This window comes from Semicossyphus pulcher, unplaced genomic scaffold (genome assembly GCF_022749685.1).
Source record: "Semicossyphus pulcher isolate SPU_LCO1_2020_fin unplaced genomic scaffold, fSemPul1.0.p SCAF_21, whole genome shotgun sequence".
Taxonomy (NCBI): Eukaryota; Metazoa; Chordata; class Actinopteri; order Labriformes; family Labridae; genus Semicossyphus; species Semicossyphus pulcher.
Genome location: NW_027211695.1, coordinates 10096847 through 10117431, shown reverse-complemented (window position 1 = coordinate 10117431; position 20585 = coordinate 10096847). Strand labels below are relative to the sequence as shown.

General features: G+C 38.6%; 1 protein-coding gene across 1 annotated transcript in view; it reads left to right on the top strand.

The window, feature by feature from the left end:
• Nucleotides 1-8067: 8067 nt before the first annotated feature.
• The window catches only part of m1ap (meiosis 1 associated protein), a 55390-nt gene continuing 42872 nt past the window's right edge, over nucleotides 8068-20585 (top strand). The window contains 3 exon segments of the mRNA XM_069672803.1: nucleotides 8068-8322; nucleotides 8446-8643; nucleotides 14208-14370. Coding sequence (XP_069528904.1) covers nucleotides 8068-8322; nucleotides 8446-8643; nucleotides 14208-14370 — 616 coding nt within the window.

The following is a 20585-nucleotide window of genomic DNA, read 5'->3' as shown; positions in this document are numbered from 1 at the left end:
CATCCATTTCAGTGGAAGATCCTTGTATTGAAATCAATGCATCCCTTTGTTAATCTTCAGTGCAGCATATACAGATATATATATATCACAGACCAAATTAGAGCTTCAAGTAGGCAGGTTGGATGTAGAGAAGGGGGAGTTATAAAAGAGTGAATAAAAGAAAGAGAAAAACAGTGAGAGGGAGCCAGCGTGTGTGGAGATGATGAACAGTTAAAGGAAAGAAAGATGACTGCCAGCGCCTTCAAGAACCAGATTTGTTAAAAGAAACTTGCTGTTCTTGAAATCCTCAGCCACCACCCAACTAACACATTAATCCCAGATCCTCTGTCGCACGCACAAACACACACACACACACACACACACACACACACATGAACCACACATGTAAGAGGCTGTGCTTTAAAATCAGGTCCTCCACTGGGCATAAATTGCTCTTCAAATGATTTTGCCAGGTACAGAGGGTTGGCAGAAGTTAGTTTATCTCACTTACATAAAAATACACATATACCCCCACATGCACCTCATCTTATCTCCTATGAGCAGATGCGCATGTTTCACATTTCTTCATGGCAACCTAATACACCCTGACAAAGTAACATGGTCTGTGAGAGTGCCAGAGAGGGACAAAAAAATCTGTATGACTATGCATCACACAGCTCTCATTTCCCAACCCAGATTTAACCAAACAGACTACAGCACTTAACAGAACCCAACTCGCCAAGCGCATGCATGCACATGCACACATACATACACACACATTCATGAGAAATCGTATTCTATATTTATTCAATATTTTTCCCAAAAGAATTAAAATCATTTCACATCATAATTGTAGCTTTATTGCTGTGAAGGTCTCACTTACCTTATGTAACAGGAACATAATAACAAACCTGCAGTGATTATTAGAAAACACTTGAATTGTGCAGATCGTCATCACCAATCATCATAAACAACTTTACATATCACTCACATTCTGTCCTAGGTTTCTTACGCTTGGCTTGTCCTATCTTTTTCTCTAATCATCTACAAATAATGAAAAGAAGTAAACACATGGAAGGAGGGCAGAGCAATATGCAAACCTTTTGAAATAAACTTTCTAAAGACTTATGAGCATATGTTTCTTATTAACATCTAGGCAGTAGCAGAGGCTTACTTTGAGTTCTGGTGTTGTATTCCAATGCGTATTTGTGTTTTAGCAGATATAGCATATAGAGTCAAGTTATAAACATGGTTTTTGAAAAAATTGTGAACCGTGTGGTAATCTGGGTTGCCTTGTTACAAAGACGGGGCTCCATCCAAATGATTACTATTGCTGAGAATCGATTGCTTTGGTCTAGGCTATAAAACGACATAAAATGGTGCAAAATTAACGTCACAAGTTTTCAAAAATTAAACCAAAGATATTCAGTTTATTACAATGTAAGACACATTTACCTCATATCTGTAAACCATGGCTAAGAGAAGGATTGGCAGCAAGATTGCATGAACAATTGATCAATTATCAAGTAGATGCTGATAAATTAATGAAAAAAAAACCAACAAAAAAAACTAATTTAATAATAATAATATTCACACGTCATTATAATATTATCGTAGCTATAGCCCTCTGGATATACCGTGCAAAATTCAAAGCACAACATCTACCTTACAAACGCTTTTATAATGTCCTCTGTAGGTGTCGAGTGATTCGTCTTAGCAATAGACAATCTTTGGTTAAATGCGAGACGTGATAGTCCTCGCGTCCCCGAGCTGAGAAACAGACAGCGCTAGCGACTGAATGTTTGCAGAGGTAATTAGCCCTTTGTTAGCGCTATTAAACGTTTGCCCTCTAGCTAGGAGGCAGATCAGATACTGTGTCAAGATAAAACGTTAGTTAACTTTTCCAGCAGCAGGCAGCAGATAAACTCAACCTAGCTAAGGTAACAGTTGGCTAACGTTCATTATAATTTCATTATAAGTTAGCTAAACAATCACATAATAGAGCTAATATCTGATGAGGCTTGTCTTCTGTAATCTGATTTTATATGGGTAATATTTAGCTTTTTACACGGTACTGTAATTAGCATTTATTGCCAGTTATTTAACATCTTCTCACTTACATTTTTGCTCTGCTTGGTCTCACCAAACATATGCAAACATGTACATGTAATGTTTGCATTGTAATTTTTTGTCTGGGTCCAGCATTTCTGCCAATGAAGAAATTCAGATGAAATCAACCCAATTCACTAATGGCGAACAGAAGCTCTGTTTTTAGTTACTTTACTTATTTATGTTGACACAGATTGAGGTTTAAGAGATGATGAAAGATCAAAGGTGTGCAGTGAAGATGTGTGATCTGTGTTGTGAGGAGAACAAAATCTAGCTTAGAATATGAGAAGTGAGTCAGAGACAGATAAGAAGGCCAGAAGATCAAACGGTACATATACTTCTGCAAAATATGACCTTTATTACCAGTAAAATATCACTTCAGAATCAGAGCAGAGCAGGGTTTTAGGATAGTGGATCTAAGAGCTCAGATGATAAAAAATACTTAGAGCTCAACCTTTGAATCAAAGGGATTAGTTCTGTCAATGGCTTTTACTTTGATAAGAGTAGTACAAGCCTTCGGGTGCTTTCCATAGGACAAGTTGTTATTCCTGCTTCTATTTTGAATTTAAATCTGATATGGTGCTGTTTGTGCCTCAGTCTTTATTTGATAGTTGGAATCATTATGCTAGTATAACTGTGTGTGTGTGTTTAAACCCTGTGACAGATGATGTAAGGCAGACTCAGTTGCGGATTAATAGCAACATGATGACAAGAAGTTGAAATATTCCATCCTCCTTGAAATTAATTCATCACTGAAAGACGAAAGAGCATTTGTAAACAAAATCATCCCTGTTACTCCTTAGAATTTCTGCACCTAAAACTCAGACGCAGGCTGATTAAATCTCTGTTTTTGTTTATGCTATTTCAAGCCCAGTTCCACCCCACCAGTGAGAAGAGCCTTCCCTGTTGTAAAGTAGTCCAGCAAAGAATAAATTACAAAAATGAAGGTTTAAGAGATCTGAGGAATTATGCTTCAGGATGGTTACATCAAGGGCTACTCAGCCCTTTACTTATTATTATATATTGGTATCCTGCCCTGAATTGGTCCTCAGTGCAAAATCTATGATTAAACAAAAGGCCACCAAAAACCTCCATTGTAGGAAAATGTTGCGCAATCTGTTGCCTCGTTTCTGATTTCAAAAGATTACTCTACTTTTTCAACTGTCGGTTCTCTTTTGATGTATGGAAATGAAATGACGTGTGTCAGAGGTTTCTAAATAAGGGGTTTCCCATCAGTAATAATGATGTTAGTCACCAGACACAAAAGACAGACATACATTCCATAATGACAAGGATTTAGATAGTGTGATTGACTCAGTGAAGCGTGAGGGGTTTTCCCTGTCTGCCTTTGGCCACATACTTTATGTTGCATGACTGACTGTTTCCATTTACTTACTTACTTACTTACTTACTTACTTACATTTCACATCCACACAGACAGGTCCTTTCCATCGGATGATGTGAGAGGTGTTAAAAGCCAAAAAATAAATAACAAAAAAATAAAAAACAAATTAACTTTTTCTCCTTATACATATGGATTAGGTTGAGGTTGTATCCAATATAAGTGTTTATAAAAAGCTTAGGAGCCTTTATAGTTTTTCACTCTTTGTTTCTAAAATGAAAATGACAACTAGATTAAGGTTTGCGTCATGCTTGTTTCTTGAGTTACAGATGGGAAGATTTACATGTGCTTAAACTTGATTAAACCATGGACAGAAAATTAATTGCCAACAATTTTTAAAAGTTGATAGTTAGAACGTGGTGAACAAGATTAAGGTCCCTGTGATCTAGAATAAAATGATGATGAAGTTTTTTTCCCAAAAAGGTTAAAGGTCAACTTTACTTTGACATCATGATGCCCTGTAAAAACAGTTTTCTGTCCGTTATTTCCATTCCATTCTTGTGAAAGTGATATTTCAGAAACACCTGGAGGCAATAGTTAAAAATTTGTCTGAAATGTCCAGTTGGACTTAAGGACACATCAGATTTCTGTCATCAACGTAATTTTTTTTTTTATATTCCCAGCTACAGTTACACTGTTATTCTGTTGGAAAAAATTATAGATGTAAACTGCAACTTTACCGGTTGGTGAAGACATAGAACCTCAAGGCAGTGATTCTAGATGTAAATTAAAAGCTTTCAGACTGTTGGTCAGATAAAATAAGCAATTTGGAGAGGATACCCCGTGCTTTAGGAAAATGAAAACTTTAACTATTGTCAAACATTAAAAACACCAAATGAGGATGCATAAATTAGGAAATAATCAGCAGATTATTCAGTAAAGAAAATAATGGCTATTTGCATCCCTGGTATTAACATGTATACCCTACGGCATGCTCGAGGTGTCTACTACTCCTCCCTCATAGAAGAACATAAAAACAATCCCAGGTACCTTTTCAGCACTGTAGCCAGGCTGACAGAGAGTCACAGCTCCACTGAGCCAAGTATTCCTATAGGCCTCAGCAGTGATGATTTCATGAGCTTCTTTAATGACAAAATCCTAAAGATAAGAGACAAAATTTGTAACCTCCTGCCGTTAACTGGTGCAGATGTATCTTTGGAAACTGCTCAAAAACCTGATGTTTACCTTGACTGTTTTTCTCCAATTGACCTTCCTGAGCTAAATTCTCTGATATCTTCGTCTAAACCATCAACCTGTCTTTTAGACCCGATTCCAACCAAGCTGCTTAAGGAAGTCTTTCCCTCAATTAGCACTTCTTTACTAGATATGATCAATATGTCTTTATCGACGGGCTATGTACCCCAGTCTTTTAAACTAGCTGTAATTAAGCCACTTCTTAAAAAGCCTACCCTAGATTCAGGCACCTTAGCTAACTATAGACCTATATCTAACCTTCCTTTTATCTCAAAGATCCTTGAGAAAGCAGTCGCTAATCAATTATGTGACTTTCTTCATAACAACAGTTTATTTGAGGACTTTCAGTCAGGATTTAGAGTCCACCATAGCACTGAGACAGCCCTTGTGCGAGTTTCAAATGATCTACTTACTGCTTCAGACAGAGGACTTCTCTCTGTACTCGTCCTGTTAGATCTTAGTGCCGCTTTCGACACGATAGACCATCACATCCTGTTACAGAGATTAGAACATTTAATTGGCATTACAGGATCTGCACTAAGTTGGTTTAAATCTTATCTATCAGATCGATCTCAGTTTGTTAATGTTCATGATGTGTCCTCTATGCAAACCAAAGTTAGTCATGGAGTTCCACAAGGTTCTGTGCTCGGACCGATTCTTTTTACCTTATATATGCTTCCTCTGGGTAATATCATGAGGAAACACTCCATTAATTTTCATTGTTATGCAGATGATACTCAATTATACTTATCTATGAAGCCAGATGAAACCAATCAGCTATCTAAACTAGAAGCATGCCTTAAGGACATAAAGATCTGGATGACTAGAAACTTTCTGCTACTTAATTCAGACAAAACTGAAGTTATTGTGCTCGGCCCAAAACACCTTAGAGACTCTTTCTCTAATGATATAGCTGCCCTAGATGGCATCAGCCTGGCATCCAGCACTACTGTTAGGAATCTGGGAGTTCTATTTGATCAGGATATGTCCTTCATCTCCCACATAAAACAAATATCAAGGACAGCCTTCTTTCATCTTCGCAACATAGCAAAAATCAGACACATCTTGTCTCAAAACGATGCAGAAAAACTAGTCCATGCATTCGTTACTTCCAGGTTGGATTATTGTAACTCGTTACTATCAGGCTGCCCTAATAAGTCACTAAAAACTCTGCAGCTGGTACAAAATGCTGCAGCACGTGTGCTGACAAGAACTAGGAAGAGAGATCACATCTCTCCTGTATTAGCCTCTCTGCACTGGCTTCCTGTAAAATATAGAATAGAATTTAAAATCCTTCTTCTTACTTACAAAGCTCTTAATGGTCAGGCACCAACATATCTTAAAGAGCTCATAGTGCCATATTACCCCTCTAGAACATTGCGCTCCCAGGATGCAGGCCTGCTTGTGGTACCTAAAGTCTAAGAGTAAAAGTCTAAAGGCTAAAGTCTCTAAGAGTAGTGTTGGAGGTAGAGCCTTCAATTACCAGGCCCCCCTCCTCTGGAACAATCTACCAGTCAAGGTCCGGGAGGCAGACACCCTCTCTTCTTTTAAGAGTAGACTTAAAACTTTCCTCTTTGATAAAGCTTATAGTTAGGGCTGGCTCAGGCTTGGACTAGCCCATAGTTATGCTGCTATAGGTTTAGACTGCCGGGGGGATCTGACACACCAAGCTTCTCTCTCTCTCTCTCTCTCTCTGACTCTCTGACTCTCTCTCTCTCTCTCTCTCTTCCTCTCTCTCTGACTCTCTCTCTCTCTCTATCTGTCATATTAATGCAGCTCATTAACTCTGTATTTTCTGGTCCCATTAACATTACTAACCACATATCTTCCCGGGAGTTCTTGTGCTCCCTTGTCTTGAAGGTTCCTGAGGATCGTTGCTGCAGACCACCTGCTGCTGTGGACCTGCTCGACTGCAACAACTACTAACATCAGCCTTCCCCATAGTATCATTATTGTTGCTGCTAATGCTAATAGTAGACCTGTTGACTTCAACTGTTACAATTACGATTACCTCAGCCTTTATCATTACTCTGCTTCTCTCGCTAATTTATTTATTTATTTATTTATTTATTTAGCCAATCTTCACCCTAGTCTACCACTATTATTGGCATTGCAACCATAAGTATGTGTCTGTTGTTGTTCATGTAACAAGGACATATGTTGTTGTGGTAACAAGAACATATGTTGTTGTTGCTCTCTTTGCCTGTCTCTATCCTGCATCTCCTTCTATCCCATTTTCGGCCCATCCAGTCGAGGCAGATGGCTGTTCAACATGAGTCTGGTTCTGCTCGAGGTTTCTGCCTGTTAAAAGGAAGTTTTTCCTTGCCAATGTGCCGAATTGCTAAGTGCTACTCATGGTGGATTGATGTTGGGCCTCTCTTTGAATAACTTAACAAAGAGTCGGTCTAGACCTGCTCTTTCTGTAAAGTGTCTCGAGATAACCCTGGTTATGATTTGGCGCTATACAAATAAAATTTGATTGATTGATTGATTGATTGATTGATTGATTGATTTGATTGATGTATACAGTACTTTCACTGACTCTTGTGCTCTGCATATTCTTCATTTTATTCATATTTTTTCACTTTCTGTTGCTTTAATGACCCATTTCCCCCAAAGGAATCAATAGAGTTTCTGTTTCTGGTAATACTTGCATCACATCTGTAAAGTCTGAGTGTTCAGTTTTTAGGAGTTTTTTGAGAACATTACTGCCAGTTTATCACTTAGATGCAATGTCCTTTAAATTTCAGACAGCTGTAAATTATAAACAACAGGTAAACAATCCATATTTATTCACCACAAATAGTCCTCCTTCTTGCTTAACACACTTTGCATCCTTGGTGCAAAATATGTTGTCTGCTGTGCAATTGACATGCAATATAGCACTTACTGGCCTTTTCAAGGTTTAAATTACCGCCTTGAAATAGTTGTCTTTCAGCCATTTCTGCCAAAACCAATTTCAATATTCACTTTTTAATAATAGCCTTTTCCAAAGTCAGGAAAAGCCCCTGAGTTATGTGAAAACCAGACATTTACAACCTAGATGACTGCATAATATTCCATGTTCATCATGGCTAATTTATTCATGGTCTATTTACAGTGGTGCTTATTGCTTATGATTATGCCTGCAGCTGATGCACTTCAAATTTTTTTGACTGCGTTGATTGTTAATTACAAGGTACTGATTTATCACTATCTCTGTGTTTTTTGTCATTTTGTTTTTTTTTTGTTTTCTTCCTGTATTTTAGAATTTTTTACTCTGGTATTTATATATTTACACAGGTATTGAAATGGGTGAGAGGGTGCTGTATTCTTAAATGCAAAATTCTTAATAATCTTTATGATTGAACACCAGCATTTTGTATTTGTGTTTTTAGATGTCCATGGACAACAGAAAGGGGCAAGCAGGTTCCTCCAACTCTGGCAACTTGGTTTACTGGTCCTTGTTTTCAACGCAACCAGCCAGGGTTCTGATCGTAGAGGCGCTGCCACCCTGGTGGTCAGAGACATGTGCGGTGCTCTGTGATGCTCTGGATAACTTCCTGTCCCTGGCCTGTAGTCTGGATGGACCCTGTAGGATTCCATTATTCAGCCTGTACGCCATCAGCAGGCAGCAGGAATGTCTGCTGCCATTTGTGGTAAATAGATATGAGAAGTATTTATAGCCATTATTGCCATTTCTTTCCACTCCTCTCTTAATCTACTTCCATTTTTCTGTCTCACACTATATCTATTTTTTTTTTTTACCTCTGTGTTTTTAGCAGGTTCGTGGTAACCTGGCCAGGCTGCATTCCTGTGTTGAGGAGCTTAGATCTATTCCAGGTGAAGGTTGCATGAGAGGAGCAGCGAAAGGAGGCGAGTTGTTGCGACAGGCAGTGCTGGACAGTCTACAGCAGTTTAAACAGTACATCAGACATACAAGTGCTGGTAACCAGGCCAGCAACAACACATCTGTGGAGGTCAGCAAAGATATACAACAAGAAATCATTTAATTATAAAATGAAATATTGTTAAAAAACTAAGTTTGCTTTTTAGGTATATAAAACAAAGGAGATATTGCTGAATGGGTGGTTGCTGAAAGGAATACCTTGAGAAGGATGCATTTATTGCTTTGGTGCATATCACAAACCACCAGCCTATGCAAACACTAGCCAACATCTAACGCTGGGAACACACCGGAGCCCGTTTCCTTTCGGCGCCCATGTTAATCGATTGTGTCGCACCTCCGCGGCCGGCTCGCGCCCTGCAGCGATCGTTTCGGCGTCTGTTCTATTTTTTGCGCGAGCTGCGAGCGATCGCGTCAATCCTGGCAGGAAGTCACACATGAAACAACGAGAGAATCAGGTCAATTCTCAAAGTTAAAACAATTTCAAAATAAAAAACCCCGATTGACAAATGCGATGTTATATTTGTGTGCTTTTATATATTTGTTAGTATCTAAACAGAGCGCGAGAGAGATGAAGATACACACAGACACAGACACACAGACATAGACACACACACACACACACACACACACACACACACACACACACATGCACACACACACACACACACACACACACAAGAAAGAGAGAGACACAAAGTGGATTGTGGTGTCAAAACACACACGCAAACAGAGAGAGAGAGCAAGAGAGAGAGAGCATGATGAAAAAACAGCTCCAAATGTGAGTTAACGACAGCTGAGGAGCAGAGGCGCTTGTCGACCGGCGCGGAGAAATGCACGTCTGGTGTGAACGGAAGTGCTCCGGCTTGCACGCTATTTTCGTTGCGAGGCTCTTCGCAGCACTTCGGCATCTGGTGTGTCCCCAGCGTAAGGGTGCTTTCACACCTAAAGTCCATTTGGTTGATTTGAATCAAAGACCAAATTGTTACAATGTTGCACTTTGCCTAAAGTTTGGTTTGTGTTCACACAGCAGCTTTTACCAGCGGGCCAAAAGTTTTGATGCGTGAGGGAACTGCTTTCTGATTGGTCAGAATTTCCATGTGGGAAAACTCCCCAAAGTAAACAAAGAGTACACGCCTCAATCACACTCAACATGATCATGGACTTTAATGGTTTTTTAACAACACACAATGCACAGTGTTTTGGCTTCCTGTAGTAGGTCCCACTTCTGTTTATGTTCTCACCTGAATAGAGCTGCACCATAGTTCATTTGGAAACAGACCGAGATCCGTCTTTTCTAGTGGACCATGGTCCGGTTGTTTGATCAGCACCAGAATTTTAATGTGTTGTCACCTGTCCAAATGAACCAGACTTTGTGAGTAAAGTCCAAAAGTCCAGACCAAAGCTGTCAGGTGTGAAAGCATCCTAAGTCTAAGCTGGCTAAACCTCTGTTTTGTCACCGCCTGCTCTGTGATCAACTGCACAGTGTTTCAGTTCTGCTGAACCTACAATTTTGATGTTTTCGTTTCAGACAAGTCAAGAAAAATTGAGTGATTATAAATACAAACTGTTAAAAAAGTCAAACATCTGTTCTCGATTATGAAGGCGAGAACAGTTGAGTTAATGAATTAGAAGAAGTGTCAGTGAGGTTTTTTTTATCTATGTTTATTTGTCAAAGCTGTACATTTTTAACTGATGACATGCTTTTTTTTACCCGTCTCCGCAATTGTAAACAATTGCAGGATGGCACCACATAGGGTGGAGATGCTAGGGTATGAACCAAGTACCTCCTACATGTAAAGACTGATCTTAAGCCTGCATAGCATAATGCCATAAGAAGTAGAGATGCTGGATATCAAACCTAGGACCTCATACATGAGAAGCATGTGTGATTGTGCCACATCCTCCCATTTTCTTTAGAGCTGTAGAGACACAAGAGCCTTTTAGACAAAAAAAAACAAATGACTAATTATAACACAGAGTAACAAACTTTATGGCATATGTATTCATTTACAAAATAGCTAGCTTAAACTAAATAGACCCCTATAGTCAAGCCTTGTATTTAGTGCTCAATAAGGATTTCTCAATTCGATTCGATTCCGAATCACAAGGTCCCAATTCGATGAGATTCTCATTCACAAGGTCCCAATTCGGTTCAATTTCCGATCCGATTTCAATTCGATGTCGATTTTGTTCGGGGTATGTCAGTTTCAATATCAGTGCACATCTAACCTGGTGCATTATCAACATTTTTAATATTTACAATAAGAATTGATCCCAAAGAAGTTATTTTGGGGTCATGTACTTTTAATTTAACATGACAAAGACACAGCAGTCAACACAATATTAACAATTGTGAATTAGACAGCTTATGCACTTTTTTCCCAGTTTCAGATTTTTAGTCTGTACATCTGGCTCATGGTTTTGGTAAAACAAACTGAGATTCAACTTGCGTGAGATTCGGCCAAGAGATCTCAGAGCACGAAGAACAAGACCACACAAGACTAAGAGTTATGGGGGAAATGGGCAGAGTGTAACATAAACATCAGTGCAAAACTAACTTACATATTCATGGACGCATACACAATAAAAAGAGTATGTCGGAGATCGCTGATATCTCCATAGTAGGTGCAGTAAACAAGTCCCAGCATGTTTGCCTCACTGCAGAGTTTTGGGGGGGATGCTGAGTCGTGCTGCATTCAGGAGCGCTCAGAAACGTGAGTGATCAGACAAGTTTTAACACATTTTTTAAAGATCGATCTCGGGTTTAATTCATTGATAATGGGTCATTCAAATGAGAATCGATTCGAACCGGAAATTTTTTTTTAAACCCAGCCCTGCTTGTATTACATGTTAATGTAGGGAAGAGGCTCCAGTTAACACATAACTGTTAAATGAGCTCTCTTTTGGTCCAATTTGGTATGATTAGCAGCAGCAAAAATATATTGACTAAGGAATCTAATTAGCATTTTTAAGCTTGGTCCATTTAATGGCTGACAACTCCTATCATCTTATATCAGACAGTCCCCTTAAAAGCAGCTCATGTACATGTCAAATGCAGCAAATTGGCTCTATTTGTCAGCCATCTGTGTTGTATGTGTACAAGTGACATTGAAAAAGCTTCAGAATAATATGAAATCAGCTACCACATTAAGTTGGCAAATCTCTTGAGTGCGTAGTGCGAGAGAAGTATTTAAACCGTTTTCCTTTCTGGGTTGCACCCACATTTGTAGAGTTTTTTAAAATCAATCCTTGTATAATTTTCTCAAGTGTACATACATAACATCCTTATGATTCACGTAGATGGAATTGTTTACATCAATAAAATATCATAGTTATCCCTTTGATGTTTTAACATTTGTTAAAACTATTAAGTACTAAGTATTAAATATAATTAGCCAGCTGTGGGCTTATTCATATTCTGTTCATGTTTATACTTTAGGAGAGTAGGAAAATAAGCGGACATTACTGAAAGCAGTCACTGTCCTTTCTGTTAAATTTAAACATATCCTCTCTGGTACAAGGCTCTGGGCTGGGAAGGAGGATTTCTCAAATCCAACCAGCTTTATTAGGAAGCTCTGGACAGATGATTACACTAAGACCCACTGTTTCCGACAGCAACAGATATGAATAGCAATATTAGGAGACAGAGAGACACTAAGCAGAGACATTGCCCTGTGTATGTGTGTGTGTTGCTGATCCACTTATATAATGCATTTTTTTTCGCCACGTGTTTGAGACTTCCTCCATGATTTCCGTCAGGCCTCAGCAGCCGATTCTACTTCTGGCCCAAAAGCAGGAAGCAGAGAGCAGAAGCTGTAAATGATCTCATTATAATCATCATTTACTACTACTGTTAATGTGCTCAACATCAGCCGGACATTAGTTTAACTGTTTCCCCTATTAGACGTCTCTTTTCATCATCAGACATATTGACTGTTGCTGTTAAGATGTACAAATCATAAGGCAAGAGGGAAGTTAAGCATCATTTTTCTGAATGAATGTCAATATTGTTTGTGTGTGTAAGGGTGGTGTTGTGTTATTTTAACATATTGTGTTGCCTCTTTTCTATAAGGGTGTAAATTTGGTTCACTGGTACAAGGGCAGTTTGGTTCTGACATCTTGTGTTTAATTAAGTAACTTTAGTAATTAATAGTATGTCATATCCTTCATTTACAACAGAACCACAACAGTCAGATCAAAGCAATGCTTTGCTGTGGTGATGTTGTGGTCTGTAATTCTAAAGATCTTCTGTCACAGCAGCTGTAACAATTCTGTAGTAATCTTAGGAAAAAGAGTTGTTGTAATAGTAAACTCATAATAAGAAGCAGCAACAGTGTCAGTTCTCCCCTGTGGTTTAAGCTATGTTTTTTTTCCCTCTCTTCAATCTGATGTGAGGCCCTTTGAATTTACCATATTTTCTGATCAAGAGCAACTATAAAAGTTACTGCATTTGTTTCTGAAATCAAATTTCTCATAAAGTTTAAGTATGCTTCTGAAGAACAAATCTGAGCCAAAGCTGTTTTAAATGGCCACATTTAAAGGCATCCCAGAAAGGCTACTGTAGAGAGGGGCGAGAGATGATGAAATGTTTGAAAAGACCCTGTTTACTTTTAACATTTACATGGGTCATCCTACCACAAGTAGGCTCATAGAGCCGCTAATGAGGACATTCTTTGAGTTATATGTACACAAATTTGTCTTGGTCCAAATTGATGGGCAGCCTCCTCAACTGACATAAGTAGACTTCTGTACTCATTCTGGCACCAACAACATACAATGTTACGATTTCATTTAGCAGACGCTTTTGGCCAAAGCGACGTACATCTGATAGTTAATACAACACAAGCAACAATCAAGACAGGAGGGAAGTCAGTAAACAAGCAGCTTCGATCTGAAGCAGGTGCCGACAGGCAGGTTTTCGTGAATGGAGAACACATACAAGACTCATACTTATACCAGGTGTGAACTGATGTAATTAGTGCCCGTGCCTGTGAGGATATAGGAGTAGGAAAAGATGGCAGCGTGCGTTTCTGCAGTGACTCTTCGCTCTAGTTTGGTGCTTATTTGTGTGTATGTTGTATTTGCTTGTCGAGTTTTATCAAGCAACATATGTGTATAGTAGGCAAGACTTCGTTGTCTTTCGCTGTATGGTTTTTTAACGATGCAATGACAATAAAGGCCTTCTGATTCTGATTCTGTCACCTGGGAGGTAAATAACCCATGTAAATTCCAGGCTTAAAAAGGGCTGTAGATGTTACAGTACACATTTTTGTAAAGTCTGTCCTCTAAGGCATTCATGGTATTGAAACGCAAAAAGTGGCAGAAGCAGTTGTGTGAAGATTTAAAAAGAGATCTTGAGATAGAAGTTCAAACTCTGCTTACAATCTCATCTCCACACATCTGGCACACATCTTCCTGAATGTGAATTTAGTTTGCCCCTCTCAGAAAATCACAAAAAATTTACTCAAACTGCACAAAAGTTTGGGGATTAATTCTTTCTTTCCCTTTATTTTATTATTACTTTATTTAGGGTTGTCTCTGTAAAATGTTTCTTATTTGATTTGATGCTATTTGAGTCATTTTTGTCTGAGGTTTTTTGAAGTATTTTTTAATTTGCTCTTACTTTATTCACAGGTTACTGTGGTAACCAGCCAGCAAGGACAGGGCATTGTTAGCCATTTGGAGATGGGACTGAAAGATGCTGACCTGATGTTACTGAAGCGGCTCTTGGTGGTACAGATCGTCAGTGCAGGCCAGGACAACCCCTCACCTGAGGCCAAACACTCTGAGGCTGAAGGTAGGAATCAATAATAAAGTATGCGCAAGCACGCAGCTGTATACTGGATCACAAACTCACATATGATGAGTACACATACGGTTCATGCAAGGTTGGAAAACAAACACACCAATGCTACTAGAATATAGTACACTAAGCTTAAGCAAACAAGCAATGAGCATTAACAAACACACAGTCACAACTTAAAGGAGGCTTGAACAGAATTAATTTCCCCTTGCTTTCATTTAAAAAAACATACTGGGAGGAGGACAGAGAAAAAAGATTAGAGCACTCGGAAAAGAGAGGGGTGTGGTAACGCGCAGTGAAGTCTTTCTTGTAACAATATTTATGCACCATCTTTAATATTCATTCCTTTGTGATAAACGGTTGAACTGACTATAGCTTTGTTTTCTCAGAAGTGCTTGAGATGATAGAAAGATGATACTAATGATGTCATGAATTTTTTAACTCAACAGACACAATTATGTCAGCTATGTAATTCCTTCTTGTTCATTGTCATCATCCCCCCTCCGTTATTTTTTTTTATCATATCTAGTGTATAATGGTTTGTATGTGTCACAGTTCTTCCCATTAATCCCTGCCCTCATTCCTATTAGAGTCAATAGTTTGATGTGGCCTTTTAAAAGCAGAGCTGCTTGGTTATGATGAAGTAAGTTCTGGACTTTGTTGTGTTATCCCTAACAACCACGATGATGTGAAAGTGTCAAGTTTTCTTTGAGTAAGGGACATTATTTACGGTGTGAAGTATCTTGTGTGTGTGTGTGTGTGTGTGGGTGGGGGGAGTAAATTGACTCAAATTGTGTTTTTATAAAAGTTGTTAATTCAATACACAAGGGGGTTCTCGGCTGTACCGAAGACAAGGTGCTCACCGGCTGTCACCGTATTTCACGAGGGACGTTATTAGACTTAGAGACTTAGACTCAACTTTATTGATCCCTTTGGGATGACTCCCTCTGGGAAATTCAGTCTCCAGCAGCTTATACAGTACAATACAATAGGAAAGAATCAGCACACAGAGGGTAAAAAATAAAGATCAAAATATATATATCTATCGATATATATATATATATAAAAAAGTACAAAATTGATTAATGACGTAGCAATCAAAACGATGGATTGATCTTTATCAAATGACATCTGTTCCGTTTATAAGCTTCATAAAAAGCGATAATCAATGCATTTACAATAGGGACATACGGTGATACACAATAGGATTGTTTACATGTCGGACCCTCTTTTGACATTAGAGCACTGTGAGAGGAGTAAACTGGTCCTGCTGTTGTTTATTTGGTTGCCACAACTTCACGTGTGATTGATGTCCTGTGACTCCTGTCACTGTTTCAGTGCTCTTCCTCAACAAGAGAGAGTCAACGACCGTTCGTTTGGAGCGGAAATATCCGCGGAGTCATTTAATTGCGACACGTTATAGTAATCTGAAGCCGGGGCGGCAACAATTTTTGCCACAGCGGGCTGCCGCTACAAAATGTATGCAGCGGAAGCACTGGACATTATTCAAAATTTTTAAAAAGATAAATGTGTTTCTGACTGGCTAGCAACTAAGGTTGCTACATAAAAGCTTGTGATAGTAGAAAGAATCAAGTGTTGGACGTCAGTCTATGCATAATAAGAATAAACAACACTGATCTCTGACCTGATGTTTCCCTATAGTTCATAACATTTTTAACAAACGTTGCTGGTGGTAGTGTGTATGTTTCAAACAGAGCTGCCCCACTGTAACAGTAGTTTAATAAATGTCTTAAAAATACTGTTTAAAAAATACATTTTGTCCCAGCAAGAAGTACACTAAAGCAGAAGGCTGCAGAGAGTCTATACACTGATGGAAACCCTGAATCAGTTTTTTGTCAGTTTATTTTCAGCCAACTAAATGAAAGGAAAAACATGGCTACAGAATGTAGACAAAAGTTTGTAGACTTATTGCGTTGTTAAAAGCAGATGGCATCCAGTTTAATGTTGCTTTATTGACCTTAAGTGTCTTGTAAGCAAGCTGTTCCTAACCTAGGGGTCATCAGGATACTTGCAGGATTATGGAAAGGAAAAAAAACTTTTTTTGTGTGAATACAGTAGAAACTGCGTAAAATGATTCAAAAAAGTGTCCCCTAAAATAATTTAGTTCTCTTGCCAAGCAAAGCCATTGAACAAAGTTATGTTTGGAATGGAACCTTGGTCACATGGTTTTGTAATTACTACAGTTTGATGATGAGGCCGACACCCTTTTGGCTGCTGTGTTGCCACTGGAAGAAGTTCACTGTGTTTATAGGACTGAGGTTTCGGAACATAACTGTCACTTAAGCTCTTTGATATTACGGCCTACACCCTTAATTATGTCAACACCAATGGTGCTACAAGACCAATGATGTTCCATTAAAGCTGTTTTATTACAAGGGTTTTTTTGGGGGGGTAGGTATCAGATGAAGTGATTAACTACACGCTGCCTTTGTGTACATTTTCCAGGGCGAAAATTTAAGGGAGTGATTCATACTACATTTACTTTCAGAGGGTTCAGATACTTGCTATCAGGGGTGTAACCAATTCCATTTCCTTTGTCAGTTTAATATCATTCATGGGATTCTACATCAGAACTTTGCTAATTACCCATGGGATGTAACAAGCGTTCTGAATTTCTGAAACACTCATTGTTCACAGTGAGTGATTTTAATTATACTAAGTGCAAATATATCAAACCTTATATGCTAACATTTAGGAAGCAATGTTTGTTTAGGGAATACTTTGGAATTTGTGGAATCCTAATTGTGTCCATGTGTGTAAGATGCTGGTTGAGAATTCTTCTTGAGAGGGAGAGATTGCCATACATCTAACTTAACACCAGGCTATGTATTTTAGCTGTGTTTGTTTTTGTAAGTCTGTCTAAGAAGTGCAGTAAATTATAGGAGGTGGCTGGAGTATCCTTGGAGCATAAAGATTTTATTTCACCCTCTGGCTTTCTCGTGGAAAGAAAGGGGATCATAACTCTTAATCTAGGATAAAGATTAGTTATTACCAAGTGGCAACCTCTGGGGCTGAGAAATGAAGCCATCAGGAAGTGCCAAAAACTGCAAATCCTCGAGTGGCTGCTTGAGTCTCTCGAGGAGAGTCAATCACGATAAGGTCCCTTATAAATTGTCAAACTTTATAGCATTTTTTTTTAACAACTGTATGTATGGGCATGGCGGTCTTGAGTGACAGGTTGGTGCCGCTAACCATCTGCAAGGTGTCAGCTATTTGAGTCACTGAGCATAACCTCGCTGTCATGTTTGTGTTGTTAGAGCCTTTTGAGAATTCTGTGGTGCAAAATATCAGACAAATAATATTGCTTGCTGGGCTGTACATTGTATAGTACAGGCTGTTTAGATAAGCTATGTCCAAGCCCAGGGGCTGCAGCCTTCGATGGCTGTGTTTGAAGGCTGATTGCGTCACAGAAGCGCGTCGAAGGTTGCCCCAATTCAAAGGCTCATTCAGATGCGGCCGACAAATGCGTCCTCTGTTTCCTGGGCCACGAAGGATCCATCGGGTGCATCCTTCGCGGCCCAACGTATCCCGAGATAAATTGTGTGCCAATTCACACGAATGGCGGACTTTTATGTGGCCAAGGAATACACTTTAAAACATAGAAATTTTTTGTTTCAACTCAATCGAATAGCTAGTGTTATACATGTTAAGAAAATGAAAGGGCCCTTGAAATAAATTATTACTATTATACAAGGGTAGACCAGACCGTCTCAATTTCAGTTCGGTTTTAACGGTCTACACAGGCTATGAATGGAGCTTCCTCTGTGGACCACCTCCTTCGAAGGCTGCAGCCCCTGGATTGGGGCACAGCTATAGTCTGTGCTCCAGCTCTTTTGGTGAGGGAAGTTGTAGAATTATTAGATTGACATATCATTGCGCTAATTTGCAGGAATTTGTAATGGTGGCTAGTCTGCTACATTCCATGGGCATCATGTGCCAACCCTTTGCTCCTCTCCCATGCCACCCTCTCGTCCAAATATGGTAACCTCTGGTGCCAGAATACCAAGACTTAAAATTAGAAGATGAAAACCAATAGTTATCATTTTAGTTTTGGACATGTTTTAGCGTTAAGCATGTAGTTGTGTGAGGTTAAGCATGTAGTCGTGTTTGTTAAAGTTGAGCTGAAACGGCATTTCAAGAGTATGTAGCTTCCATATTGTGACGTATTTCCGAGTGAAACAGGACGTGCAGGCGGGACATATCATTAGGGGGATTTGATTTGATTGTTGAGAAGTGGGCGTAGACAGATGTTCTCCACAGCGCAGTAGCTAGCTAACTGACTGGCGTTCTTGGTGCTCTGCAGTTAAATGTTGCAGATTGATTGGTTGAAATTGTTTGGTGCTAACTTACGTAAGCACACGTGAAATTTAGTTTTACTGGGGAAAAAAAAGATCGGATTTTGATATAGGAATACAAAGAAATGGATTTTCTGTATTTCTTTTGGCCTATATTGTCAAATAGATGCACAATCTAAAAGGATTAAAATGACATTTTTCATTTCACCTCGACTTTAAGGTTATAGGCATGGAAATGTTAATTTGGGTCCTCACAAGTATGAAAGTACAATTGTGTCAAAAGTGTGTGTAAATGTCTAAAGGCCAACGCCTTCAGCATCCTGTTGAAACTCAAGTGTATACTTTAATCCCCGGCCTGCTGTGTAATTGTGCAGAGCATCAGAGAAAAGATAGAGAAATGGGTCACAGAGGAACACAGAGCGAGCGAGACAGACATTTGGATGATTATGGCGCTGGTGGTTTTGTTTGTTTTTTCCTCACTGTTGTACAGCTGAGTTGTTGACAGACAACAACAAGTTGTAACACATGGGACACAGCAGTTCCTTGGGAATTACAGTCAGCAACAACAACTATTCATTTAAATTTCTTAGATTCACAGGCAACGTTTTCACTGTTGCTGCAAAGTTGTATTGAAATTAACAAATTAATTCTTTTTTTAATTGACCATATTATGTATAAAAAAATCTTAATGTTTTAATCTAAAGTGAAACATTTGTAAAGTGTATATTTAATTAGCATTATTTCTATAGTAAATCAGTAGATATATTCATGCTGAAAATGCTCCATGCCCCTGTTTATCCATGTGTATAGATGTATAAAAAGTAATCTTTAAAAATAGATTATTCCTGAGAGGTCAATTCATTCAATATTTTCTCCATATTATAATTTTCACATTCTCAGTATCAAAGTATACATTTTCCTCATTTTTTAACACATCGTAGACATACAGGATGCTGTGTCACAAAAGACACACTGTTGCAGACACAACATAAGTTATGGTAAGCCTACTGATTGGAATTTTTGAAAATACTGCTGGCTGGCCATGGGACTCTAGGATTAGTCAAAATAATTGTCAAAATAATATTGTACTGTTTAGATTGCTGTAATGAAGATGATGCCTATTGAAACAGACTTAATGAGTTCCTCATGTAAGATAGGACAAATATTATGCCATTTGGAGATGCTGCGGGTTGAAGCTCTCATACATGCGAAGCATGCGCTCAACCACTGAGCTACATCCCCTATAGATAATCTCAATTTTGTAGGTGTTAAATAGATGTATATATTTCCTCATGTGAGACATGCTAGTTAGGACAAATAACATGATGGCAGTTGGAAATGCTGTGGATTAAAACCTGGTCTTAACATGTAAAGCATGTTACTCCAAAAGAACTAACAATTTATTTAAATCCAAACACAAATTATTAAATTAACTCACATTATGAAGTGTGTAAATCAGTAAATCAGTATTGTGTATGCATGAGTGAAAGTATTGTGAGTGGGGTGATATCACACAAGTGAAGCTTTTTACCCGAGTACAGAGTGTGCAGCAGTCTGTGTCACCTGCCTGTAAACATGCACCTGGAAGGCATTTAAGGTGAAGTGTTGTGTGAGTGGAGAGTTAGTAGGAGAAGTGAGCTTCTGCTTAAAAAAAAACAACTTAAAGTCCCAAATAATAATAATTAAAATTATGATTGTTAATTTTTCATCGTATAAATGTACATAGAAACACACAGCATTTATGTGGTATAATTTCCTTTTTTTCCACGTCGTAATATAAATCGCAGAAAGACAAGATATCAAAATGTCATTTTTTCAATATCATGCAGCACTAGTTGGAAATACTGGGGTTGAACACAAGACCTCATACATGTGATGCATGTGCGCATTATC